The following is a 26,231-nucleotide window of genomic DNA, read 5'->3' as shown; positions in this document are numbered from 1 at the left end:
TTAGGAAAAATTAGAAATAATAGAATCTGTATGACGTAATAACACATGGGAAAACGTGACAATAAATCTTTCAAAAAGATACATATGTTCATATTACAACTAAAATATCAACAGTTCACTGAAAGAGAAATTACCCAGACCCCTAAGATCGAAGCAAAGGAATTAATTTCTCTATGATCCTGCGGAGTGCAGGAGCAGCAGGACCACATTTTTGGTCAGCAAAACAGGACCGACCATTTTCAGCTGCCTTACAAAGTAGTGGATCCAATGGGACCTTTCCCAGGAAAGGTACATGCCTTTTTATGCACATTTCAGCAGCACCACCACTGCTGCTATCAAAAACTTCAGTAAACGCAAAGAGAGAAAGTAACTGTGGTGCTTTTTCTTTGATGTAGCTAAGAGTTGACTGTGTGACGTCCTCTTCACTACCATCTTCTGCAATTTTCACAAACTTAAAATCTGATAGCAACTGCTGGATGCCACTCATGTTCTCCACCACACCCAAAACTGGAATTCCCACCTTGTTACAGAAACTTATCTCCTTACGGACATCAATAAGAGAGACCTGCTGCGGTGTTGTAACAATGACTGCACCATCAACATCAGTTGCCTTGAGATATTGTGCTATAGAAATGTGCTCATCGGATGTACCAGGAGGAGCATCAACCACCAAATAGTCAAGTTCTCCCCAATCCACATCTTTTAAAAATTGCTTAATGAGACCATTCTTGCGTGGACCTCTCCATATGACAGCTTCATCTGGATCTGGAAGCATAAATCCAATGGACATCACACCCAGATTGGACTCCACATAGACAGGTGACCAGCCAAGATTACTTTGATGAATTTCCTGGCCTTCAAGGCCAAACATCTTCGGAATACTAGGTCCACATATATCAATATCGAGCAGACCCACCTGATAATCCATTGCAGCTAAGGCAAATGACAACTGACTTGCAAATGTGCTCTTGCCTACACCACCCTTCCCAGACAAAACCAAAATCTTGTGTTTCACAGTAGCCATCCTCTCTGCTATAGCAACCAGGTCTGGAAAAGATGGGAGAAAAAACAAAAAACCATAAGTAATCTGTTGAAAACAAATAGAACGAGGCAAATTTGAAGTGAGTATAAATAGGTAATCATAGACATTTAAATGAGACTCCTACGTAAAAGCACAAAAAGCACTTTAAAACCATTTCAGAGAATTTATAGCATACAAGAGGAATTGAGAGCAGGGTAGTATGGTATCCTGAGTAAACTAAAGACTAGATTGTGAATTATAAAGAATAAGAAAAACCACTAAACAAAGAGATTCTCATGCAGATTCTGAATAAGAAATTACTAATAAGGTATATCATCAAGTAAAGCCTAACCGAATACCATATTGATCACTAGCATATTCTTAGGAAAGTGTATTCTACCAGAGAAAAACAACATTTTTTACAGAATTTAGAAAACGTTGGGAAAAAGGATAGCAGAAAAAAACTAAAAATGAAAAGCATGACAAAAATCCAATATTTTGGTAAACCAAGATATAGAAATCAAATTGGGAAAGTATAAATTTTAAGAGGGTTTGGGAAGCAAGAAGCAGATAGCAAGTGGTATTGAAAATTGTGTGGGAACCAATACACCATTTGTGCGTGAAATATTGAAAAAGAGATGGGGATAAGAAAACTTTCAAGGAATGGATATTATAGCCAATAGACTATATTAGCCTAAATCTCTAGAACACTTAATTAAAATAATACCATGAAAATAGCCTATCAAAAAGAGAGAATACCATGAAAATGTACATGAATGAAAACATTCAAAAACAATAATTACACATGTAACATTTTGAACAAAAACATCTATGAATATAAACTTTAGGAACCAAGCATTGAAATAATAAAAAGAAAATTTTCATTGATTGATACATTTTTTATAGCATACACATTGCAAATCTAAGGAATTTCTAGTAAGTCCAATAACATCATGACTGTCACACGGTTACTCCATTTTGATTCCCGTTCTGTAACCCTTTATATACAAGCTGTATTAGAAACTTAGTATCCATGTGACATAGCATCATGTACTTCAGATATTTGTGACTAGTAGAAGAGATCTTGCACAGTTAGACTTTCATAGATCCATTCCTATGACAGTATAATATCAACACTTCAAAACTACAAAAAGAAATCATGTCTATAGATAGCATATACAGCATTTTTTGAAATGCTAACTGTATTATGCCATTAACACTTTGGTTTAACACATGCAAAATTGTTTTTACTTCTAAAAGGTTTAGGGTTCCACATTCTAGGAGTTGCAATTCTCCAGTATTTAGAAATTGGAATTCTTGCATGCTAGGGATGACAATTCCCTAAAAACAGGAATCAAAATTCCCATATCTAAAGAATTGGGAGTCCTGTTCCCAAGGAATCAGAATTACTATACGATCTTCTTCATTTTGGAAGGGTCACTTCTCGCTTCCAAAGTGTGCTCAAAATTCTCCAAGCATAGTTATATATTTTAAAGTCAAAATTCATGGGATTAACTAAAAAATGAATACATCAAACCATAGACAAAAAGGAAAAACATATACTGACCATCTTAGACAAATGATGATGTGTCAGTGTCAGGTGTTCTATCATGCCACCCTAGATGCATGCTGAAATCTTGCATCCCTGTGGCATAGTATACTATGATTACTATCAGTTCTTTGTCTCACCGTCGAGCAAAAAACAAAAATAATAATCTATTCTTGGCACCATCCGTGTGACATAGTATACTATCTGTTAACGGAGGATGCTGAACTTTCCACATGACCATAAGGTGCCAGGTAATGGTAAAATGATTATCTTCTTGGAACTTATAAAAATAATAATCTATTCTTGGGACCATCATTGTGGTTACTCACCATTCCCAATCTTAAAGGAGTACCATCCTTTCTATTACATGATTTTGCAAAGAAACTAAACCAGTTTTTGCTGTTGTGGATACAGAAGGTCATTTAATTGTGATCAGAGTGGCCAAGACATTTAAATATTCGATAAGAAGGAATATAAGATATCAAAATCAATACCTCATCAGATGTGCTAATTTCAGATAAAGAAAACAGCAACCTCAAAATCTCATGTTAATCTTTTATCAGTTGGATCACAAATTCCAAAGAGCTGCTTAGCTCATATGCTGAGAAATATGAATCTCACGTTTTAGCAACTCCTCCTAGTGCTCACAATGCTAATGACCTTTCACCTCAATCATCTAGAGCCATCAAAAGTTGAATACATGTGGGAGGTGGCAATTCAAATAATCCACAAATTGATAAAGAAACTAAATTCTTTTGATTCAGGGGATAAAAAAAGACAGAAAAGGAAAAGGATCCTGATGGTGATGATGTTGTAATAAAATCAAGCGGAAAGCAAACCATAATATAAATAAGCACAAGAACAAGTCCTACAAGGGACAATATAAATGCCAAAAGCAATACAAAAGCACGTAAGTGCATACAATAGCTACAAAGAGTCTAAATGTACACAAACACAAGTCCACAAATGGACAATACACAAGCCAATCAATGGCAAATACATGAGATCATAAGAGGAACCAAAGAGCATACACAAAAGAACACAAAATACATAAAAAAATAATAATATTTATTGAAATAGAATGCTTAGGAAAACATTACATATAATGAGACAAGAGGTCTCTATTTATATACAAACAAGAGGGCCAAGAGGACCCATATAGTTGTTGGGAAAGGCTCCAACAGCTAGAAATATAGCTGTTGGAGATTTCCAACAATTATATTCACTAAAAGACAAAACTGAATATAGCGATTGGAGATTCCCCACAGCTATATTGACTAAAAGACAAAACTGCCCTTTATAAAAGTGTAAAGGACAGAATAAAAATAAAATAAAATAAGAGGCCAGTTCTGCCCTTAAAGGGAAGAGCCTATTACATGTACAAAATTATCACAATACCCCTAAAGGGGTATTACCTAGAGTTACTGGAAGCTTCTTAGATAGACGGAAGCTTCTTAGATAGGTGGAAGCCTGCTTTCCAGAAACTCACTTTAGAAGCGCGATACTCCTCGCTTCCGAAACTTGAGGAGAATCTCAATTCTCCCATGCTCTCCTCTGCTTTTCACACACTTCATTTATTCTTCTTATATGTTTTCTCACTCTACTGTTCAAGTTTTTTTTGTTTTCTCTCACACTTCACATTCACTTAAATGTGTTTTCTATAAATTTGCAGTCATCTTTTTTAGATTTTGTTAAAAGTTTAATTCTTATACTAAAAATCATGAAATTTAAGATAGTCACTTTTATTTTAGTTTTTATTTGCATTCCATTTCAATTCTCATTCAATTCTTATATTGTTTTTTTTTTAATTTCTCGTTTGCGCTCCCTATACATTTTATAATGCATCAATTCTCACTTCCACTTCCAAGATCGTTTCCCGCTTCCGCTTCCTAGTCTGGCAACCTTGGTATTACCTATTACAAAGGGAAGAAAAATATTTTAAAATTATATAATATATACATATACACTCATATATATACATATATATATATACATTTTAACACTCTCCCTTAAACTTATGGTGTGATTACATAAAACAAAGGGAAGGATCCAAGTCTTCATTGATAATCTTCACTAAATGCCTTCATCAGCTATCTTCATCTTCATGATATGATGCATCAGAAACAAAATTTCTTTCTCAACCCATATCATCTTTAAGAATCTGCCGAGAAAACAAAATAAAAGTTCCAACTACAAAAAAAAATATATCTTAACTAAATAGATTTAAAAGAAAATGTTTTAACACAATAGTTAAAAAATAGTTATAGGTTATATGTATATAGTTTCAAAACAAATATATTTTGAATATATATATATGGAGAGATGATGATTAAGCTCCATAACAAAACATAAAGGTACTATAAACTAAACAATTTTAAAAGCAAGTACGATATGCACTTTAATCAATAATTTAAAATTTTAGAAATATTAACTACAATTCAAGCAAGATACAATAGCCATTAAGATAGACACAAAGAATATACTTCAAAACCAATTTTTTAAGAATTTCTCGTTTAGACAATCAAAATCATAAAAACACCATATTTTCTTACGAAAACATAAATTCTGAACATAGTAGAATTTTGATTACTAAAGTTCAAAAGACAAGCACATATTAGACATAAAATATCAATAAGATATAAACAATTTTGCAATAATGTCCCAAAGGTTTAGGTAAACATTTCAAATAAAGATACAACTCATTAATTATACTAAGCAAAACACGACAACAAGTATATTAAATGTAAGAGCTCAAAGGAGCTCACAAAAAGAAGAATTAATTAAATTCATAAAAAAAAAACAAGATAACCATCATGAAACAAATCTAAATATCCTCAACGTATATATCCAACATGCAACCCAATAGGGTTCATGTACAATAGGCAAAAGAGTCATGATAAAGAAGGAAATACCAAGATGTATAAGGGAGAAGGGGATCTTTCAAGAGAGGTTCATGCGACTGAGGTTTAGCAAGCCTATACCTTATCTATGTGAGGAATGAATGGTAGCCACCCCGTGGAAATGTATAAAAAGGAGAGCAGACAAAAGTCAAATGTTAAGCGCGATTTACGAAGCTAGGGGATACCTGAGGTACAACCAGGCCACTGTTTATACAAGGGAGGAACAGGCAACCTAAATATGGGTTCAAGAACAAAAGCCTCTAAGGACCAAGAGGATAAAGATAAAAATAATAATTTCATTAAGGAGAAAATGCACACCAAATGCATGTAACGGAAAAAATTAGGAAATATATGAAGAGATTTTAAAAATCCCACACAAAACAAATCATAACAAGAAAAATGATATTTGCAAATCTCATCAATAATTTGCTCACAATAAGCAATCACCTCCTTGACCTCCAACTCAATATTCATAAAGTTCAAGTGTATCAGTGCATAGGACAAAAAATCAAACACAAATGTCAGCAATAACCATATCAGTGACCAGGCACCAACAATACCAGTTATCTAAACTGACAATAAATACTAGCTACAACCACAAGAGGTGCACATCTCTCACCTCACAAATGGTTGTAAAACTGCAATCAATACTATCAGCTACAACAGGTGCACATAACTCACCACAATCATGGTTGTAAAAACTGATAAAACAAAATCTCTTATCTAACAAAAAAAGTCACTCAAATAAGTGTTAAAATGTACCTCCCAAAAATGTCTGTTGTAAGTATAAATATATATACTTATATACATAGAGATACATATACATATACATATTATATGTATATGTATCTCTCTATATATAAATATATATATTTATATATTTTACTTTATTTTACCCGAAAAGGGTATTCTTGTAATTTCCTTTCTTGTGCCTATTCCATTTGGAATATGTTGTAATTTTTCATCTTTATTTTTTCTGTATTTCTTTTTATTTTTTATTCTTTTTGATTTTTCATAAAAGGTGCATTGGGGGTCCCCCAACGACTCTTTTGGGAGCCCCTTTGCACCTTCTCCTTCTTGTATAAATAGGGGTGTTCCCCCTTTGTTTTTCCTAAGCTTGAGAGTCTCAAGCATTTGCATCTTTTATGAAATACATGCATTATTGCATGTTTGCTATTATTACGCTTTTTGCGTATTTTGTTCAAGTGTTGTGAGAGTGTCTTCGTACACTTCTTTTATAAAGTATTTATGCTTGTATGTGTATTGTCTATTCATAGACATTTTCACATGGTATCAGAGCTTGGTTGGTGATCGAAGATCGTGGGATTCCTTTCTTTTCGAGTGCCTTGAAAAGCATGCCTACGATTTTTTGGAGGTTGAAGTGGTGCATCTTGCTTCTCAAATATTTTAGAAGGATCTTGCACAAGCTAGAATTTGAAATATTGTGTTGGTACACCCTTTCTCCCTTCCTCTTTACTTCATAATGGGCGAAAAAGAGTCTCATTTTACTCTTGGTTTCAAATTAAATGGGTTCAACTATCATGTTTGGGCCGGAAACATGGAGGCTCACATAAAAGGGAAGGGGCTATGGGGTTATGTGCAAGGCACAATTCCGGAACCGGAACCCAAAATAATGGAGGTAAACGGAAGTGAAATCAAGATTCTTGAAGGAGAAGAAAGGGTCAAAGCTCTTGAAGATTATTCTAAGAAGCACGATGAGTGGGAAATGAAGAATTTCAAGGTTCTTTCTTGGTTCTTTTCATCCGTTGAAACTAAGATTAATGCCAACATTATTAAGTTCAAAAAGGCATCCGAAGCTTGGCATTATCTTGAGAAAATGTATACATCAAGGGATCTATCCAACAAGTATTATCTTCAAAAGAAGGCGCTCTCCCTTTCTCAAGGTGAAATGACTATTAGGGAGTATTATGCCGATCTTTCCTCCATTTGGGATGAACTTGCCATGCTTGAACCAAAATGGAGTGGAGAGGCAATCGAACTCCGTCACAAGCAACTTGAAGAAGATCGGTTCTTCAATTTTTTTAATGGGCTAAGGCCCGAATTTGAGCAAATAAGGTCATCTCTTCTATCCTCATTTACTCTTCCCTCTCTTGAAGACGTACTCACCAAATTAAGTGGTGAGGAGACTCGTATGAGTTTATGTAAACAAGGATCAAATGTTCTTGTGGTTCCTTGTAATTATGAAGAAAACAATGAGGCCAATGTCGTATCAAGACCCGGAAACAATGTAAGAACCTATCGTCCTCCTTATTTCAAAACACAAAGTCAAGGTGAAAATGGTGGGCAAAGAGGAAAAAGGGACTATAGTAAAATTGTTTGTCATTTCTGTAAAGAACCGGGGCATATTAAACCCATATGTCCCAAATGGAAAAAGCTTCTTGCAATGGCTACCACCGGTGCACCACAAAAAGAGGAGGCATCATCAAGTGGGTCACTCTCTTTAAATCAAATAGTTGAAGCCCTTCAACCCCTCCTCAAGGGAGCTACCTCAGGTGCCGCTGTGTCTACCACTTCTTCTCCAGGTAAAGTCTCTTGGCTTTTGGACTTCGATGCATCTTTTCATATGTCTCCAAACATGTTTTCGCTTTCCGATTATTCAAAAAATGTTTCTCCATCTTTTGTTTTCACTGCGGATGGAACTTCTCTTAAAATTAAAAGAATAGGTAGTTTTGAAACTCAAGATTTTTTTATTCTAAAAATTAGATTTATACCTAAACTAAACTTAAACCTTCTCTCTGTTTCTCAACTCTCGGACCATGGTTTCGATATTAAATTCTCTTGTGATAAATGTTTAATACAGGATCGTCGGTCCGAAAAATTGATTGGGGAAGGCTTTAGAAAAGGAGACTTATACTATATGGAATCTCTTCAAGTTCCAAAATTTTTTTGTAATGTTGCCCGAAACAAAGATATAAATGTGTGGCACAAAAGACTTGGTCATCCTGATATCACCAAGTTGTCTTATTTACATTTTGCAAAAAACCTATGTAAAAGTTCTTTTTCTTGTAATGATTGTATTCTCGGAAAAATGCAAAGTTTACCTTTTGGGCAAAGAACTATGTTCTCTTCTAAAACTTTCGAAATTGTTCATTCGGATGTTTGGGGACCCGCACCTGTTGCTTTAAAAGGAGGCTTTTCTTATTATGTCATTTTTGTAGATGATTTTTTCAGATATTCGTGGATCTATTTTCTTAAATTCAAACATGAAGTTTTTTCATGTTTTAAAACTTTCCATTCAATGATTAAGAATCAATTCAACAACAACATAAAGATATTTAGAAGTGATTCTGGAGGAGAATATATCTCCAATCAATTTAAAGTATACCTTGAGGATCACAGAATTGTTCACCAAAGGTCTTGTCCCAAAACTCCTCAACAGAATGGGTTGGCTGAAAGAAAACATAGGCACATCATTGAGACCACTAGAACCCTTCTTATTTCCCAAAATATTCCTAAATTTTTTTGGGCAGAAGCAGCTCTTGCCTTTGTTTATCTGATAAATCGTTTAGCATTTAGGATATTAGGAAAAATATCCCCTTTTGAGATATTATATAAGCTTGAACCTGATTATAATAGGTTACGAGTTTTTGGGTGTAAGTGTTTTATACTTACGGATAAGAATGACAAGCTTTCTCCCAAGGCTATCCCTTGTGCCTTTCTTGGATATTCCGAAACTCAAAAGGGGTTTCGTTGTTATGATCTTCGAGATGATAAGTTATATGTTTCTAGAAATGTAACTTTTTTAGAAAATGAAAGTGGTTTTGAAAAAAATGTTTCTCAACAAGAAAACTTTGATTATTCCTTCCTATTTGACTTATTGTCTAGTGATGATGATGTATCATCAAATCATGATGAAGAAAATGATGGTGATGTGGGTGAACATAACTCACATAATGAACAATAAAGTAGAATTTCAAGTGATCCAATAACCTACTCTCGTAGAAACCAAGACACCTTTAGAAGTGCTATTGACCAATATAGTGAACTTGTTCCTACTCTAGATCACCGAAGATCTGAAAGGAATAGGAGACCTCCAACTCGTTTTGTCTCTTTTGATTCCTTCTCACCCCGATATAGGGCTTGTCTTAGTGCCATTCATTCTTATTTTGAACCAAGGAATTTTGAAGAAGCTAAAAAATGTATAGAATGGCAGGAAGCCATGCAAAATGAACTTAATGCTCTTAAAAAGGCTGAAACTTGGGATTTCCAAACTCTACCTATAGGAAAGAAAACTATAGGTTGTCGATGGGTTTTTAAGGTTAAAACTAAGTGCGACGGATCTTTAGAAAGGTATAAGGCTCGCCTAGTCGCAAAAGGGTATGGACAAGAATATAAATTGATTATGAAGAAACTTTTGCTCCTGTAGCCCGAATGGTTACAGTTAGATGTCTTATTACTATTGCATCCATTAAAAATTGGAACATTTTTCAAATGGATGTGAAAAATGCTTTTTTTAATGGTGATCTTAACGAAGAAGTATATATAGAAGCTCCACCAGGCATGAAGATTCCTAAAGATAAAGTTCTTCGTCTTCGAAAGGCCATCTATGGTTTGAAACAGGCCCCCAAAGCCTGATATGACAGGTTTACCAGTGTTATGCTGGAAAATGGTTTTTCCTCATGTTATACTGACATTGCTTTATTTACTAGAAAATCTAATACAGGGATTCTGATACTTTTGTTCTATGTTGATGACATGCATATCACAGGTGATGATGTTCAAGGAGTCAAGGGTATTAAGTCCGTCTTGACTTCAAAATTTGAGATGTCGGACTTGGGTTTTCTGACATATTTTCTTGGAATTGAGGTTGCTTATTCGCAACGTGGTTATTTTCTATCCCAGTCTAAACTTGCTTGTGAGATTATTGGCAGATCAGGAATTTCTGATGACAAAGTATGCGAAACTCCTGAAGTTGTGGGATCAAAAATGAAGATTGACGACGGTGTTCCTCTAACCGATCCTACTCCTTACAGGCAGTTAGTAGGTTCTTTAATGTACCTTAGCATTACTCGACCCGATTTGTCACATGCTATACACATTGTCAATCAGTTCCAGCATGCTCCTACAACCGTTCATATGAGTGTTGTCCTTCGCATCATCAGATATTTGAAAGGGACAATAAATAAGGGAGTATTTTTATCTTCTTCTTCTGAATTAAAATTACTTGCTTATACTGACTCAGATTGGGGAGGTGACCCTAGTAACTGTCACTCCACCACTGGTTTCTGTGTTTTCTTAGGTGAGTCCTTGATCTCATGGCGATGTAAAAAGCAACAGAAGGTCTCTCTGTCATCCACTAAAGCCGAATATAGAGCCATGGCATCTACCACCATGGAAATTGTATGGATTCGACGCCTTTTGGAAGATATGGGAGTGTTTATCAGAGAACCAACAAAGTTGTGCTGTGACAACAAAAGTGCAGTTTATTTTGCAAAGAATCACACCTTTCACGAGCGAACAAAGCATATAGAGATGGACTGCCATTATGTCAGAGAAGAATACTTGAAGAAGGTTATTGATCTACCATACGTGACGTCTGAATATCAACTTGCAGACTTCTTCACAAAAGCTCTATGTTCGCCCAGATTTCATTTCCTTCTTGGCAAACGTGCGGTTATCACACCGTAAGTTTGAGGAGGGGGTGTTAAAATGTGTTAAAATATGTAATCTCATATAATATCTCATATGTAATCTCATAGACATGTAATGTTTTATCTCCTTTCTAGTTAGGATTTTTTGTTTAATTAATTCTAGTTAAAATACAACTAGAATTAGCCAAACCAGACCATCATTGGACTGATTTGGCCTTTACCTTTTTGACTAGTCAAAAAGGTAAATCCAAAAAGAGCTGTTAGACTCCCCAACAACTCTCTTAAGGCTTCTCTCTACCTCTCTATAAATATGGGGTTATTCCTCTAGTAAAGACTTACTCTTGTTTTGGGTTTTTATCTCAAATCAATAAAATTGTTTATTTTTCATTTTTATACCCGTTTCGGGTTGTGTGTATTCTTAAGTTCCCTTTGTGAACCTTTGTGGTTCTTATGGTGTATTTGTGAGAACTTGTTGAGAGACATTTGTTGTAGCGTATTTTTCACTTTCTTACATGGTATCAGAGCAAGGTCGGTGGACGTGTATTGGGAAGCGTGCCATGCAACTACTCTTCAAGAAAGTGAAGTCTCTTTGAAGGAGTGCTCGTGTGTAGCCTTGAAGGGCGTGGAAGGCTACTTATTTTCGATCTTTGTGGTTAAAATATTCCTCTTCCCACTTGCTTTTCTTCTTCCCCTCTCATTCCCAAGCTTGTACAATGAATGACAATGATAATGTCATCATTAAGTCCATAAAACTCAATGATTCAAACTATGTAACATGGGCTTCAATCATGAAGCATCTTATTTGGGGAAAGGGTCTATGGGGCTTAGTTGATGGAAACGATAAGGAACCTAAACTAACGCTCACTAAAGAAGAAGGTGGAAGAGAAGTACCTCTTTCGGAGGTGAAAAAAACTAAGGCCATCTCCACATATGAAAAGGAATGGAAAGAATGGAGAATGGGTCACGCCAAGATCATGTCTTGGCTAATTTCTAGTGTAGACATAAAGAAGTGTTCAAGTCTCGCAAAATTTGAACATGCTAATGATGCGTGGGAATATCTTAAGAGAATGTATTCTCTTAAAGATATTGCTCATATATGTAACTTACAAGAAAATGTTCGGAATATGGTTCAAGGAGAGAGAAGTATTAGAGAATACTACAATAGCTTATCCGAACTATGGGAAGAGTTGGCTCTTCTTGAACCAAAGTGGCATTGTCCACAAGACATTGAGCTTCGCCAAAATCAAGTAAATGCGGAGCATTTTTTTCAATTTATAAATGGGTTGAGACCCGAATTTGAATCAACCAAGTCCGCTCTTCTACATCGGGGAAATGTTCCCTCTATTGAAGATACCATTGAAGAGCTAAGTATGGAAGAAAATAGACTCAAAAAACGAGTCGACAAAAGCGATGATGATACAGTTTTAGCTGTATCTAGACCAGGTAATCACATTCGCACATACAAACCTCCACATATTGGGAGAATAAACAATGAAAGGCAAGGAGGCGATTTTGAAAGGAGAAAAGTTATTTGTTATTACTGTCATGAACCCGGACATGTTAAAACTTACTGTCCAAAGTTGAAAAAATCTTATGAGAAGAAGGTAGCTGTTGTTGAATCAAAAGAATCAAATGAGACATCCATTGGAAACATGTCCCTGTCTCAGCTGGTGGAGGCTCTACAACCTCTTCTTAAAGGAACTTCTCCCTCAGCTGGAGTTGCGATCTCTTCTGTTGGCACCTTCGATCCAGGTAAACCCCTATGGCTTCTTGACTCCGGTGCTTCTTTTCACATGACACCAAATTTAAAATTACTGTTGCATTATTATGACTCAAGTGGATCGAGTGTTTTTACTGCGGATGGAACATCCCTTGAGATAAAAGGAATAGAAAATTTCGAAAATAACTCTCAAAACTCAAAAGGATTTTGTGTTCCAAAGATTAGATATATCCCCAAACTTAATCTAAATCTCTTATCTGTTTCTCAATTAACTGATCATGGGTGTAATGTTTTCTTCTCTTCTCATGATTGTCAAGTACAGGATCACCAGTCAGGGAAGCTGATTGGGGAAAGCCATAGAGAAGGAGGCTTATATTACATGGATTTTTTGGAATTACCCAAGAAAACATTATGCTGCAATGTTTAAAAAGTAGGCTTGGATCTTTTACACCAAAGATTTGGTCACCCTTGTATATCCAAGCTTCAGTACTTTCCAAACATGGAAAAAATTTGTAATTTTGAAACTTTCACTTGTGAAAAATGTATTCTTGGAAAAATGAAACGACTAGCATTTCAAGAAAGAACTTTTGTCTCCACTCGACCACTTGAATTAATTCACTCTGATGTTTGGGGTCCTGCACCAGTTACGTCAAAAGGTGGGTTTTTATACTAAGTAATTTTCGTGGATGACTTTACACGATATACCTGGATTACTTTCTCAAACACAAATTTGAAGTGTTCTCTTTTTTTCAAATATTTCATAATATGATCAAAAATCAATTTAAGAATGATATTTCAATATTTCGCACTGATTCAGGGGGAGAATTTTTATCAACTGAATTTAAAGAATATTTGAACTCACATGGAATTTCACAACAAAAATCTTGTCCCTGTACCCCTCAACAAAATGGGTTAGCTGAGAGAAAACACAGACACATTATAGAAACAACTAGAACACTACTTATCACACATCAAGTTCCTAAAGTTTTTTGGGCCGAAGCTATTTTAACTGTTGTGTATCTTATTAATAGGATGCCCTCATCCTCAATAAAGAATATTTCTCCTACTGAAAAGCTTTATAAACAAAAACCTGATTATTCTAGACTGAGGGTGTTTGGGTGCAAGTGCTTTGTTTTTACAGATAAGAATGATAAATTCTCTCCCCATGCTATACCCTGTACTTTTTTAGGATATGCAAATAATAAAAAAGGGTACAGATGTTTTGACCCTAAAAACAACAAGTTATACGTTTCAAGGAATGTATCCTTTCTAGAAAATGAAAGTTTTTTTTAAAACAAAAATTTTACTGAAATAGATGAGTATTCATTCTTGTTGGATCTAGTTCCAAAGGATAGTGAAAGAGAAATTGATCTAGATGATCAGATGGATGTGATTGATTCTGATCCTCATAGAAATAGTCAAGATTGTATTCAATACTCTAGACGAGGAAATTTAGAAAGACAGTGTGCCCTGGATAAATACACAAGGGAACATGAATCTGCCTCTTCATCTAGAAAATCCACTAGGATCTCGAGGGTTCCTGCAAAGTTTGTGTCATATCAGTCTTTTTCACCAAAACATCAAGCCCTTATTGCTTTAATTCATTCCTATGAAGAACCTCCCAGTTATGATATAGCCAAGGATCAACCAGAATGGGTCAAGGCTATGAAAGTCGAATTAAAAGCCTTAGAAAAAGCAAATACTTGGACCATTCAAGACCATCCTCCAAACAACAAGAAACCTATTGGTTGTCGCTGGGTGTACAAGGTGAAAACCAAGAGTGATGGCACTCTTGAAAGATTCAAGGCCCGGTTGGTGGCAAAAGGCTATTCCCAAGAATATGGAATAGACTATGAAGAGACCTTTGCCCCAGTAGCTAGAATGATCACTGTTAGAATCCTAATAGCTCTTGCATTAATAAAGGGATGGCATATCTTTCAAATGGATGTTAAAAATGCTTTTCTAAATGGAACTTTAGCTGAAGAAGTATACATGGACCCACCACCAGGAATGAATATACCTAAAGGGAAAACACTTCGCCTAAACAAGGGTTTATATGGTCTCAAGCAAGCTCCAAAAGCTTGGTATGATAAGTTTAGTAAGATTATGCTTGATTTTGGTTTTCGATTTTGTCTTACTGACACATCTTTGTTTGTTAAGAATTCTGATGCAGGTATTATCATCCTTCTACTCTATGTTGACGACATGATCATCACTGGAAGTGATAAACAAGGAGTTTATGATATTAAAAAATTTCTCAAAACACATTTTGAAATGAGTGATTTGGGTTTTTTGAAATATTTTCTTGGTATAGAAGTTGCCTACTCACCTAGAGGTTACTTGCTAACTCAATCTAAGTTTGCATTAGATATTGTTGCCCGGTCAGGTATTTCAGATGAAAGACATGTTGATACTCCTGAGATTGTGAATGTCAAAATAAAGATTGATGATGGAGAGCCACTCGAGAATCTGACTCCGTATAGGCAACTTGTTGGGGCTCTATCGTATCTATCTATCACAAGACCTGACATTACACATGTGGTCCATACAGCCAGTCAATTTCAACATGCTCCAACTTCTGTTCATATGGGAGCAGTTTTGCGTATTATTAGATATATCAAAAATTCTATTTCTCGAGGATTATTTTTATCTGCTTCCTCTAACTTAGAATTGCTTGCTTATACTGATGCAGATTGGGGTGGTGATCCAAATGACCGCCACTCAACTACAGGTTTTTGTATCTTTTTGGGAGAATCCTTGGTGTCTTGGCGATGTAAGAAGCAACAAAAGGTCTCTCTCTCATCAACTGAAGCTGAATATAGGGCAATGGCTACAACTACTATGGAATTAGTCTAGCTTCGACGTCTACTTTCCGATATGGGAGTTGAAAGTCCAAAAGCATCAAATCTGTGTTGTGACAACAAGAGCTCTATCTATATTGCAAGCAATCAGACATTTCATGAACGCACCAAGCATATAGAAATGGATTGCCATTATGTTCGAGAGGAATTTTTGCGTGGCACCATCAATCTTCCCTATGTTGCTTCAGAATATCAGCTGGCTGATTTCTTCACCAAGCCTCTCGCTGCTTCTAGGTTTTACTTTCTCTTAGGCAAACTTTCGGTTATCCAACCGTAAGTTTGAGGGGGAGTGTTAAAATATGTAATCTCATATAATATCTCATATGTAATCTCATAGACATGTAATGTTTTATCTCCTTTCTAGTTAGGATTTTTCGTTTAATTAATTCTAGTTAAAATACAACTAGAATTAGCCAAACCAATCCATCATTGGACTGATTTGGCCTTTACCTTTTTGACTAGTCAAAAAGGTAAATCCAAAAAGAGCCGTTGGACTCCCCAACAGCTCTATTAGAGCCATTGGAGAGTCCAACAACTCTCTTAAGGCTTCTCTCTACCTCTATATAAATATGGGGCTATTCCCCTTGTAAAGACTTACTCTTGTTTTGGGTTTTTATCTCAAATCAATAAAATTGTTTATTTTTCATTTTTATACCCGTTTCGGGTTGTGTGTATTCTTAAGTTCTCTTTGTGAACCTTTGTGGTTCTTATGGTGTATTTGTGAGAACTTGTTGAGAGACATTTGTTGTAGCGTATTTTTCACTTTCTTACAAAATGGACCTCCCAAAAATGTATGTTGTAAGTATAAATATATATACTTATATACATAGAGATACATATATATATATATATTATATGTATATGTATCTCTATATATATAAATATATATATTTATATATTTTACTTTATTTTACCCGAAAAGGGTATTCTTGTAATTTCCTTTCTTGCGCATATTTCATTTGGAATATGTTGTAATTTTTCATCTTTATTTTTTCTGTATTTATTTTTTATTTTTTATTCTTTTTGCTTTTTCATAAAAGGTGCATTGGGGGTCCCCCAATAGAGTCGTTGGGGGGCCCCCAACGGTCACAAATGTGACCGTTGGGGGCTCCCCAACGACTCCTTTGGGAGCCCCTTTGCACCTTCCCCTTCTTGTATAAATAGGGGTGTTCCCCCTTTGTTTTTCCTAAGCTTGAGAGTCTCAAGCATTTGCATCTTTTATGAAATACATGCATTATTGCATGTTTGCTATTATTACGCTTTTTGCGTATTTTGTTCAAGTGTTGTGAGAGTGTCTTCGTACACTTCTTTTATAAAGTATTTATGCTTGTATACGTATTGTCTATTCATAGACATTTTCACAATAAGAAGAGTGGAGAAACATGATAAGCAAAAATACTATGATGAAGACAAATCGATATCAATAAGTAAGAAGATTTGAAAACAATATTCAAATCAAGGTAAAAGCAATAAATTTTGTAGTATTATGAGATTTAATTCATAAGGACTAATATGATCACAAGTAAATAACAATTGAGCTATCACTAACAAAGACCGATATGAGCATCCAATAAACAACAAAGGCCAAAAAAGCAATTGAGTGATACAACTCACTCATAGAACCAGATGTCAATCAACTATAAGTTAGAGCCAAAACAAGTGCCAATAATGACACTCATAAACTTAGCAATCTATACCGACAAGAAGATAGAGGTGCACACATAACTCACCCTAACAACTAACTCTGGCGCCACAACACCGAGGTGCACAAAACTCACCTTGAAAATGCCGAATAATAATAATGGATATATCAAATAGAAAAGTGATGGACTAAACTATACCAAAAGAAGGCAACAAGAAAAATCTCAAAAAACACTTAAAATCATATGACAAGATGCAAACAAGTCACTAAAACCTCATGAGATCATATATAAGATACAATAATATGCATCAAAAATTAAAAAAACATAAAGCCTTATAAAGAATGCAATGAGATGGTAATTTAAGAGGGAAATAGCCAACAGTAAAATAATCATAATGCCACTAAGGCAAGAACATACAATACTTAAAATATTAATTTTATTAAATCTCACAAATCCACATTCAAGGCCACTAAGGGCACAAACAGATGCCTATAAGGCAAGAAAACATAAGCGACTAGTAAGGGTGAGAAACCACACTTTTTAAAAAATATATATTATTTCATTAAGCTCACAATAATGCACAAAGAATGCATAAATTAAGACATTATAATATCCTAAGAACAATATGATCCTATAGATCTAATGCATGTGAAGAATCTAGGGCAAAAGTCTACCCAAAACCAAAAGTGGACAAGCACAAAAGTGGTCACTATGGACACACCACAAGTCCTACAAAGGAGATACACACAAAGAAGGTTCAAATAAAATAGTATTTTATTGATCACTCAAATCATGCAAGAAGCATTATGCTTAAATTCCCATGTGATGTAAAAACATGTAAGATAATGTTTACTAAAGAGCCATGAAACCAAGAAATAATACAATCAGAGGGCACAAATGCCACTAAGGTCTCCAAAGGGAACCCTCACAAATGAAAAGACATGAATTTGAAGTCATACATATATTTATAACCATGTAGTGCTCGAATAAACCATCTAAGTGCCAAAAAACACATGCTCAAGAATACTAGATCATATACATACATACTAAATAAAGAGAGTTCAAAAATAAAGAGAGTTCAAAAACCTCAGTTACAAATTAGATCTCATAAAAGCATACTCATGTATAAATATTATTTCACAAAATCATATAAATATTATAAACCTTATAAAACATTTAATAAAGTTTTTTTTTTAAATCCAACAATAATTTTGAAGAGCATTTAAAGGTTTAACATTAAAAATAACAAATAAATTTTCAAATATAAGAAAAATGAGTGCTTTCTTATGTGTAATACATGAGATAGACAACTCAAAAATAATCATAAATATAAAGATTTAAGATACATACAAGGTCAAGATCTCCCTTGAATCCAAGCCATACATCAATCATGATTCCTTCACGAAGCACGAACTCGAATCAGAGTCCCAAGACCCAAAGAGGCAAAATACCAAGAAAATTTTCTTGGCAAGCAAAAAGCAAACCATAATGTGCATAAGCACAAGAACAAGTCCTATAAGGGACAATACAAATGCCAAAGGCAATACAAAAGCACCTAAGTGCATACTGTAATGAGATATGCGAAAATACAAAGAGTGTTATAAGCACTTACAATGTCCACCAATGGACAAACAAAAGAGATGATACCCAAGTCCACAAGGGACAACAAAGCATAAAATATAAATGTCTCTTATTGAAAGAGAGAGAGCTCTCAAGAGTGAAAATATACAAAGGGGGTCACCCCTATTTATACAAGAAAAATGAGAGGGGGGAGGCCAAGAGGCCTCAAAAGAAGAGCCAAAAAGGGGGCTCCCATGGAGTCGTTGGAAGCCCCCAACGGTCACATTCGTTGGAAGCCCCCAACGGTCACAAATGTGACCATTGGGGGCCCCAACGATTCAATAGTGGGGCCCCTTTAAGTGGGTAAAAAAGGAAAAAATAAAAACGAAAATAAAAAAATAAATACAAAAAATAAAATAAGGAGAAAAACAAGTACCCCTATTGGGTACATATGAAATGACTAAAATACCCTCGTTGGGTATGATTGAATAATATATGTATATATATATAAATATATATATATATATATTGATTACATGTATTTTAACACATACAATGGCTACAAAGAGCCTAGATGTGCACACAAGTCCACAAAGGGACAATACACAAGTCAATCAATGAAAAATACATGAGATCATAAGAGGCACCATATTTTCCACTATGACTTCTTCGAGGCCCAAGTGAACCATTATGCTAGAGTACTTCACCACTTCCAAGGACACTGATTTTCCTTTTCCTTACCTCCAATCAGTAGTGTCATAATAATTTTGTCAAGTTTTATATTGCAGAATAATATGCACCAGAGTACCCTCAAACAAGATTTAAGAGGTTACCGGTCACCTAGGGCATTCAATTTGTTCTCAAAACATTGACATGCACCTTCAAGGTGTTTATTCCCTTCCTATGGTCACCCGTCAAGAATCAAATAGGGAATAAATTAACACACCACCTTTACGAAGACATTTGATAAAAGAGCCTCACATTATTGCCCCCACCCTTCATCCAAGCACTTCCAGAACATACCTACGTGCAATTCAACTTGATTTGCCACTTAATTGTCATTGAAATTAGAAATTACACCCTACCTTTAACCTAATCAATTGATCGATCTGCCCCAACTTGCACTTGGCAACATTTTAGTTCCAAAAACTCTCTCCCAATCAGGTACACGCTTCATCAGATCCATGCCTTATCGTTCCCCTCTCAGTATCCTACTTTAAGCAGTCTATATTGTGGGTTAGCCTAAGTCCATTCCTTGAGGAGAAGTTCTATGATCAAGCATAAATTCTGCATTTTATATAAATATTTTTATGCATGATCCATCGAAAAAATGAATTAAAACCCATTCTTGTCAGCGTTTTTCAATATACTGCTTTAAAATCAAAATAAAGCTAAAAACGTTAATTTCAAACCTTTCCTGCATTTTTACAGTGTTCTAATTTGTTTAGGTTTTTTTATTCATATTTTAATTAGTTTAGGAGTTTTGACAATTATTTTGATCTGTTTAAGAGAGTACAATTTTGAAAAGACGTTTTTTGAAGGGTGGCTTTTTGAAAATTTTGAAATTTAGTTAGAGCTTTTCAGAAAAATCATTTCACCCTAATTTTTTAGTATAAAATCAATTTTTCAAGTCAGAGGAGGCGTCCTCCCTTTGGAAAAAACGCAGGTGCTCTTCTCTCCCTCTCCTCTTTGTTTCTTCCCTCTTTGCTTCGTTCAATCATCGATTCTCCCTCTTCTTTTCCCTTCTTCAATCTCGATTTCATCTTTCTTCAAACTCTTGCTTTCGCCGGTGCTTCTTGCCTCGTCATCAAAGTACACGTTCAACCACGGGAGCGGCCGTTTCTTCTTCTCAACCCTTCCATCAAACGCGAGCCATGAGGTTTGTTTTTTCTCCCCCCATTCTTTACTTGTTTTTGCATGTAGTTAGAGTTAAATATTTTCTTTAGCATAGATTAAACATGATTTTTATTGCATATAGCGTAAATTTGATTGTCGTTTTTAGTGTAGGATAGAATAAATTAGATTTACTTATTTATTTATTTTAGCACACCCTGCTACCGTTAATTTGCATGTTTTATCTTGGACCAGCATCAATCACGCATTCCAGTGTGATTGTTGTTGGCTGTTCACGGCCTGCATATTTAGCATAGTGGCTGCGTAGCATAGTTAATATTAATTAGTGTTTAAAATTTTAGATTAGGTTCAATAGTTATTTAATCTGTTTGCTTCAGAATTTTTTTTATCGTGATATTTAGTTAGATTAATTTTCGTTTAACTTTTGATTTGGAAGTTGAAACAAGGACTTAGCGTCCAACGTCAATCACGCATCACGCTGATTGATGCTGATTTGAATGCCTGAGTTGAGTTTTTTTATTGTTTCACTTAATCTGTTTTAGAAATAAATTTTTAGTTGGGTTCACGTTTTTTCGTTATTTAGTTATTGATTAGTTAGTATAAATGTTTTCAGAATTAGATTAAGTAGAGTGTTAGCGCTTCATGTCGATTGACGGAAATCACGCACCAGCATGATTAACGTCAATACGTTAATTACTTTGGTTTAGCAATATTTTTTTTGTGTCTACTTAAAATTTGTCCTAATTCATTAGTTCAATACGTTTTGCTAAATTAACCTCTTTCTTGTAATTCGTGCGGTTTAGAATTTTTTTTACATTACAATTACAATAGCTCATAAATTAGTTTATGTTTTCCATTAGTTAATTTTCTATCTCAGCATTAGGTTCTTTAGTTAAAATTAGTTTCGTTTATTTCATATTAGTTAGACTAGATTTCCATATATTTCATGTTTTTTTAAGTAGTTAATTAAGAATCTAGTTAGCTTATTTAACGTGTTTCTTGAATTAAGTTAGTTGGTTTGTTTCATAATTGTTAATTAGTTTGTTACATGTTAGTTTAGTTGTTACACTTTAGTTTGTTAGAATAGTTATTTTGGTTCTTGTTTTTCTTGTTTTTATTTGGCTAACCTTCGTTTTAGAAATAGAGTTTTTGTTTGTTTTGTTTTTGTTTTTTTTATGTTTTGCAAATAAGCGTTTACAGGTGAAAAAGCCCTTCAAAAGAGGCCCTTCAAGCCCTTAAAAGAGGCCCCTCCGAAGAGCCCTCAAGAAATACTAGTAGCTTTTATAAGTCTATTAATTCAAGTGAAGCAGTGAAGATTAATGGACTAGTCAGAAGCAACAAGAAGACCCTCTCTTTTTATTTTCTTCTAGTTTTAGGATTATTTAATTTAAGTGGGTTTGATAAGGTCTGTAATTATTTTTTGTATTCTTTGAGCCCTCCACAGATAGTAGCACTCTAGTTTTTGTGGAATACAAAGTTGTTCATCCCGTTCCCTGAGTTCGACCCGGATCTCACTCTAGTGTGAGCCGGTTTTTATTATTTGGTGTTTGGCTTTCACAAAATGTTTTATCAAAAATACATCTTTAAAAATCCATCTCATAAAACTTACACCATGCCACATTCAACTCTAAGCATATCTATGAAACCAAGTTCCAAAACTATCATAGTTCAAAAATGTGAAAGGAGATTGTCTTGTCTCTTAATGCCCCAACTAAAAAACATTCCCAGGAAATGCACTGCTCCTCGGAAAGAAAGTATACTAAGGAACAAAGAAATATTTCCTAAAGAAATCTCAAACCAACTGGAGAAGTCATTGAGAAGTTCTTTTAAGATGCCAAAGCGCAGTAAATAGCTTATGGTTGACAGATAACGAACATCTCATGTTGTTACTGCTGTAGAAAAATCCTTTAACAACACAATCTCAATCACTAGCTTAGACAATGAGAAATACCAAACTTATGAAGCTGAGAAACCCAAAAGATCAACCAATAAAATCACAGAACCCAGGGCATCAAATGAAAACCTTTTATCACCTTAAATGATTTCATCAATAATAAACCAAATAAAACAGCGCAAAATCCCTTCCACCCCATCCAAAATCATCAACCCCACACTGCTCAACAACAAAGATTTCATGTTTTTCTCTGAGCTGTGTTTTTCGTGAAGTTGGTCATTGTTCAACAAGCAATCCACAAACAAAAAAATTACCAAAAGATTCTTAACTTTGATGCAGTAAAGAAGAAATACCGAAGGAGAAAGGAAATACAAGAGGAACTTTTTGGAAGGTTTGGAAATTCCAATTTTATGAACTCTTGAATCCACCCACCAGTTTATCATCACGATGCTCATAGTCTTATTTGACGTGTTTCACACCATATTAAAAAAAATCCAGAGTAACCAATACAGATGGGTATGGCTTTCAATTCACTTCAATATATATATATATATATATATATATATATATATATATATATATATATATATATAGAGAGAGAGAGAGAGAGAGAGAAAGAGAGAGAGAATTTGGATCATCAATAATCTAACCAGGGTCAGGGCCCTTGGGGGCGGTTGCACACGCCTCTTGGTTGGGGCATCCCGCACACGATTCTGCCTTTCCCGCCATCTCCGATTGGGTGCCCGGGCATTCTGAAAATCGATCAATATCAAACAACACACAACCAACCCCCACAAACAAGCAAAGACTCATCATCATCAGTTCATCACCCATCGAAACAAATTGAAAAGAAAAGGAATCACCAAAAAACAGCAAACAAGAAAAACGAAACAAAAAAAACAGAAAGGGAAAGAGAGAGTAGTACGCTCGGGGGCATTCTCCGGAACGTCGGCTCTGTGGCCATTCTCCATCGCACTCTTCCCTGCACTAAAACACCGCCAGAATGAAAACCCTGCAACTGCCCTCCCTCTTTCTGAAGCGTTGAAGAGAGCGAGCGCGTAGACACTTCTAATACGTGCGTGGATGACGACTATGGTTTAGACCTTTTTGTTTTTGAGGAAATTTTCAACAACACACCTAAAGTTTTTAAAATAATTAAAAAGTACACCTAAACAATTCTGTGGTTCACTAAAAAGCCCCAGAGTTTCCTTCCGTCAAGTCTGCCCATTAAATGTATATTTTAATTACTGAAACGCTCATCTTTGAGTTTTAGATCAATCAAGAGATGTATAATTTAGAGATTTCATGCTTTCAGGGAACTAAAGGTACAAGAATTATTCCAATTACAAAGAAAAAGAAATCTCTTCATGCAGGTTCAGAATTCAAATCAAAACCATATAATCTCTGCAACAAAATCTCAACCTTAATCCAATCGCAGCATGATCAAGTCGGGAATCAAATCCAAACCCAAGAAAAAGAATGGAGTTATGCATCCATCTCAACTGAACAATTACAATCATAGAAAGAAAGTCACTGTTGTTGTTTGACTCAAAATTTATAACTTTTTAAACCAAGCTCCCAAACCAAATAACTCTTTTTTTACCTAAGTGTTGTGAGAAATAGATTTTGGAAGAAAAGTTTACTTATGAAACATGTTTAGTCTATATTTAACATTTTTTTGAGAAACACATTGGATTTAAAATGTGTAGACTTGAATTGTAAACTTCGGCCTTTGATCTTTGAACTTAAATTTGGATTCAGCCCAGCTCGGTTGAGTTTGATCTGGTCTTGGCTTTCACAAATCTTTTTATCACTCTTTTTTGGATCATTTTGGATCTCATAAAATCTTTTTAAAAGAGATTTAATGGATTCTTAAAAAAAAATAACATAAAAAATGATTTTGAAGGTTGACCAACCTGTGAAGGGTTATTTTAGACTATAATTGAGTGCACCACCTAACCTTAACTACTACCCAAGGTTTTGGACAATAGTGAGTCCATGCAGGGCTTTAAAAGCCATTGGTAGGTGCATTCAAGGCTTTAAGAACTATTAGTGGGCTCATATATGGTTTTAAGAGTCATTGTAGGGTGTGCTAAATGATGTGGTCAATGAACTTCCTGTAAACAAGCCATCTAATCTAGATCTCAAGGATGCTTAGTGTTGAACAAAATATTTGTAACCTTTATATCCCCAAGATTTAAGACCAACACCCCTTCTATAAGAGAGAGAGAGAGAGAGAGAGAGAGAGAGAGAGAGAGATTTTTAATGGGTGTCATAGGGGATGAAGACAAGAGGGGAACATGGGCAAGGAGGAAACAGTTTCAAGGGCAAACTAGTACATTTAGCTTAACTCAATTTGGGTTAGTGATAACCTAAGTTATAAACGGATGAAAATTTGTTTTTGATTAACTGTGCAAAAATTTAGGTATGTCTTTAACAATATCTAAAACATAGGTGTGTTTTTATTATTGTCAAAACTTGAAGTGTGCTTTTGAAAAAAAATCCTTTTTTTTTTTTTTTGGATTAGCAAGGCTCGATATCTAGTTTGGATCTCTCTCTCTCTAATCCGATCTTGTTGTGGCCTGGAACCCATTCGGTACGGATTGGGTCTGGATACGCAGATTGAAATCTAAAAATAAATGACTAGAAGGTCAACAAGACATCCACACGTAAAACCAACAAAAAAAATGGATCTGATCAGCATTTGAAATCGCATTTAATCTGACTATTCAGTCACCATATTGAGATCTGAATTTATGGGGGAAAAGTATGTGATCTGAATTAGGTTATTTGATAACAAGAGTATCGGATACGTGAAACCTAATGTGGCCAGAATCGTACCGGACACTGAATCGATTTTCAAAACAATTCAGTGAGTCGGGCGATTTCGATTTTAAACCTAATTGAGCTGAATCAGCCGATTTTTAACCTGAAGATGAAACGTATCAGAAAATATTAAAATAATATAAAAAATATTAAAAATATTTGAAACCCCTTTTTAAAATTATTAAAAAAAAAAACGAGTCAGCTCATTTTGGATCATTTTTTTGCTGATACGACAGGCTGATTCACAACGATGGTGACAACCTCTGTGACAAATATCGCAAGAATTATAAAAATCTTGCGCGAGAAATTGCCTGAAAGTTTAAAATGGTAATTTCTCGCAAAAATTTCAAACCGTGACAAATATCATGATATTTATATTTTTAAAAGCTATTTATCGTGAAAACCCAAAAGATTTTTGTAAATGTATTTTATTTATATTTTCTTATAAAATTTATTTTTTATTTATTTTAATTCTCAAGATTTTGCCAAAAAAATGCAAGATTTATGAAAATTTTCAAAATCTCCCAAGTTTTTTTGCCTGCCGAGATTTTGTCATTTTTAACTTTTGTCACTATGGTGACAACACTAATGAAACCATCTAAGCGTGCAACTGTGAGTTATTGATCAGGTTCGAATCGGGTGAAACCCACAAGACCCGGCAACGATTTTGAGGGGGAAGAGTGCTGGATGCATTCAGCGTGCAACTGGGTCAGGTATACCCGATCCAAAACAGTTGTATCAAACGGATCAGACCTAATTCTACTTGATTTTGAAAATTTTGTTCATTCGAA

The 26,231-nt window shown here is 34.8% G+C and overlaps 1 protein-coding gene across 1 annotated transcript; it reads right to left on the bottom strand.

Moving 5' to 3' along the window:
- On the bottom strand, positions 1-23,690 carry LOC149840807 (cytosolic Fe-S cluster assembly factor NBP35-like). Its single transcript, XM_090003345.1, has 3 exons — positions 23,540-23,690; positions 23,265-23,366; positions 1-1,047 (listed from the first exon to the last, which is right to left on the bottom strand). Exons 1-3 carry the CDS (start codon positions 23,583-23,585, stop codon positions 143-145), a joined length of 1,053 nt encoding a protein of 350 aa, XP_089859471.1. The 5' UTR covers positions 23,586-23,690; the 3' UTR covers positions 1-142.
- Positions 23,691-26,231: the final 2,541 nt, after the last annotated feature.

This window comes from Nuphar pumila, chromosome 4, assembly GCF_984573655.1.
Source record: "Nuphar pumila chromosome 4, dmNupPumi1.hap1.1, whole genome shotgun sequence".
Classification (NCBI taxonomy): Eukaryota; Viridiplantae; Streptophyta; class Magnoliopsida; order Nymphaeales; family Nymphaeaceae; genus Nuphar; species Nuphar pumila.
The sequence above is the reverse complement of the archived record's forward strand: the minus strand, read 5'-3'. Positions and strand labels throughout refer to the sequence as shown.

Coding starts and splice junctions, on each gene's coding strand:
- LOC149840807 (XM_090003345.1), bottom strand. CDS start 23,585: ATGGAGAATGGCCACAGAGCCGACGTTCCGGAGAATGCCCCCGAGC. Junction 23,367..23,539: donor TCCGGAGAATGCCCCCGAGC/GTACTACTCTCT, acceptor ATCGATTTTCAG/AATGCCCGGGCACCCAATCG. Junction 1,048..23,264: donor CCCCAAGGGCCCTGACCCTG/GTTAGATTATTG, acceptor CATCTTTTCCAG/ACCTGGTTGCTATAGCAGAG.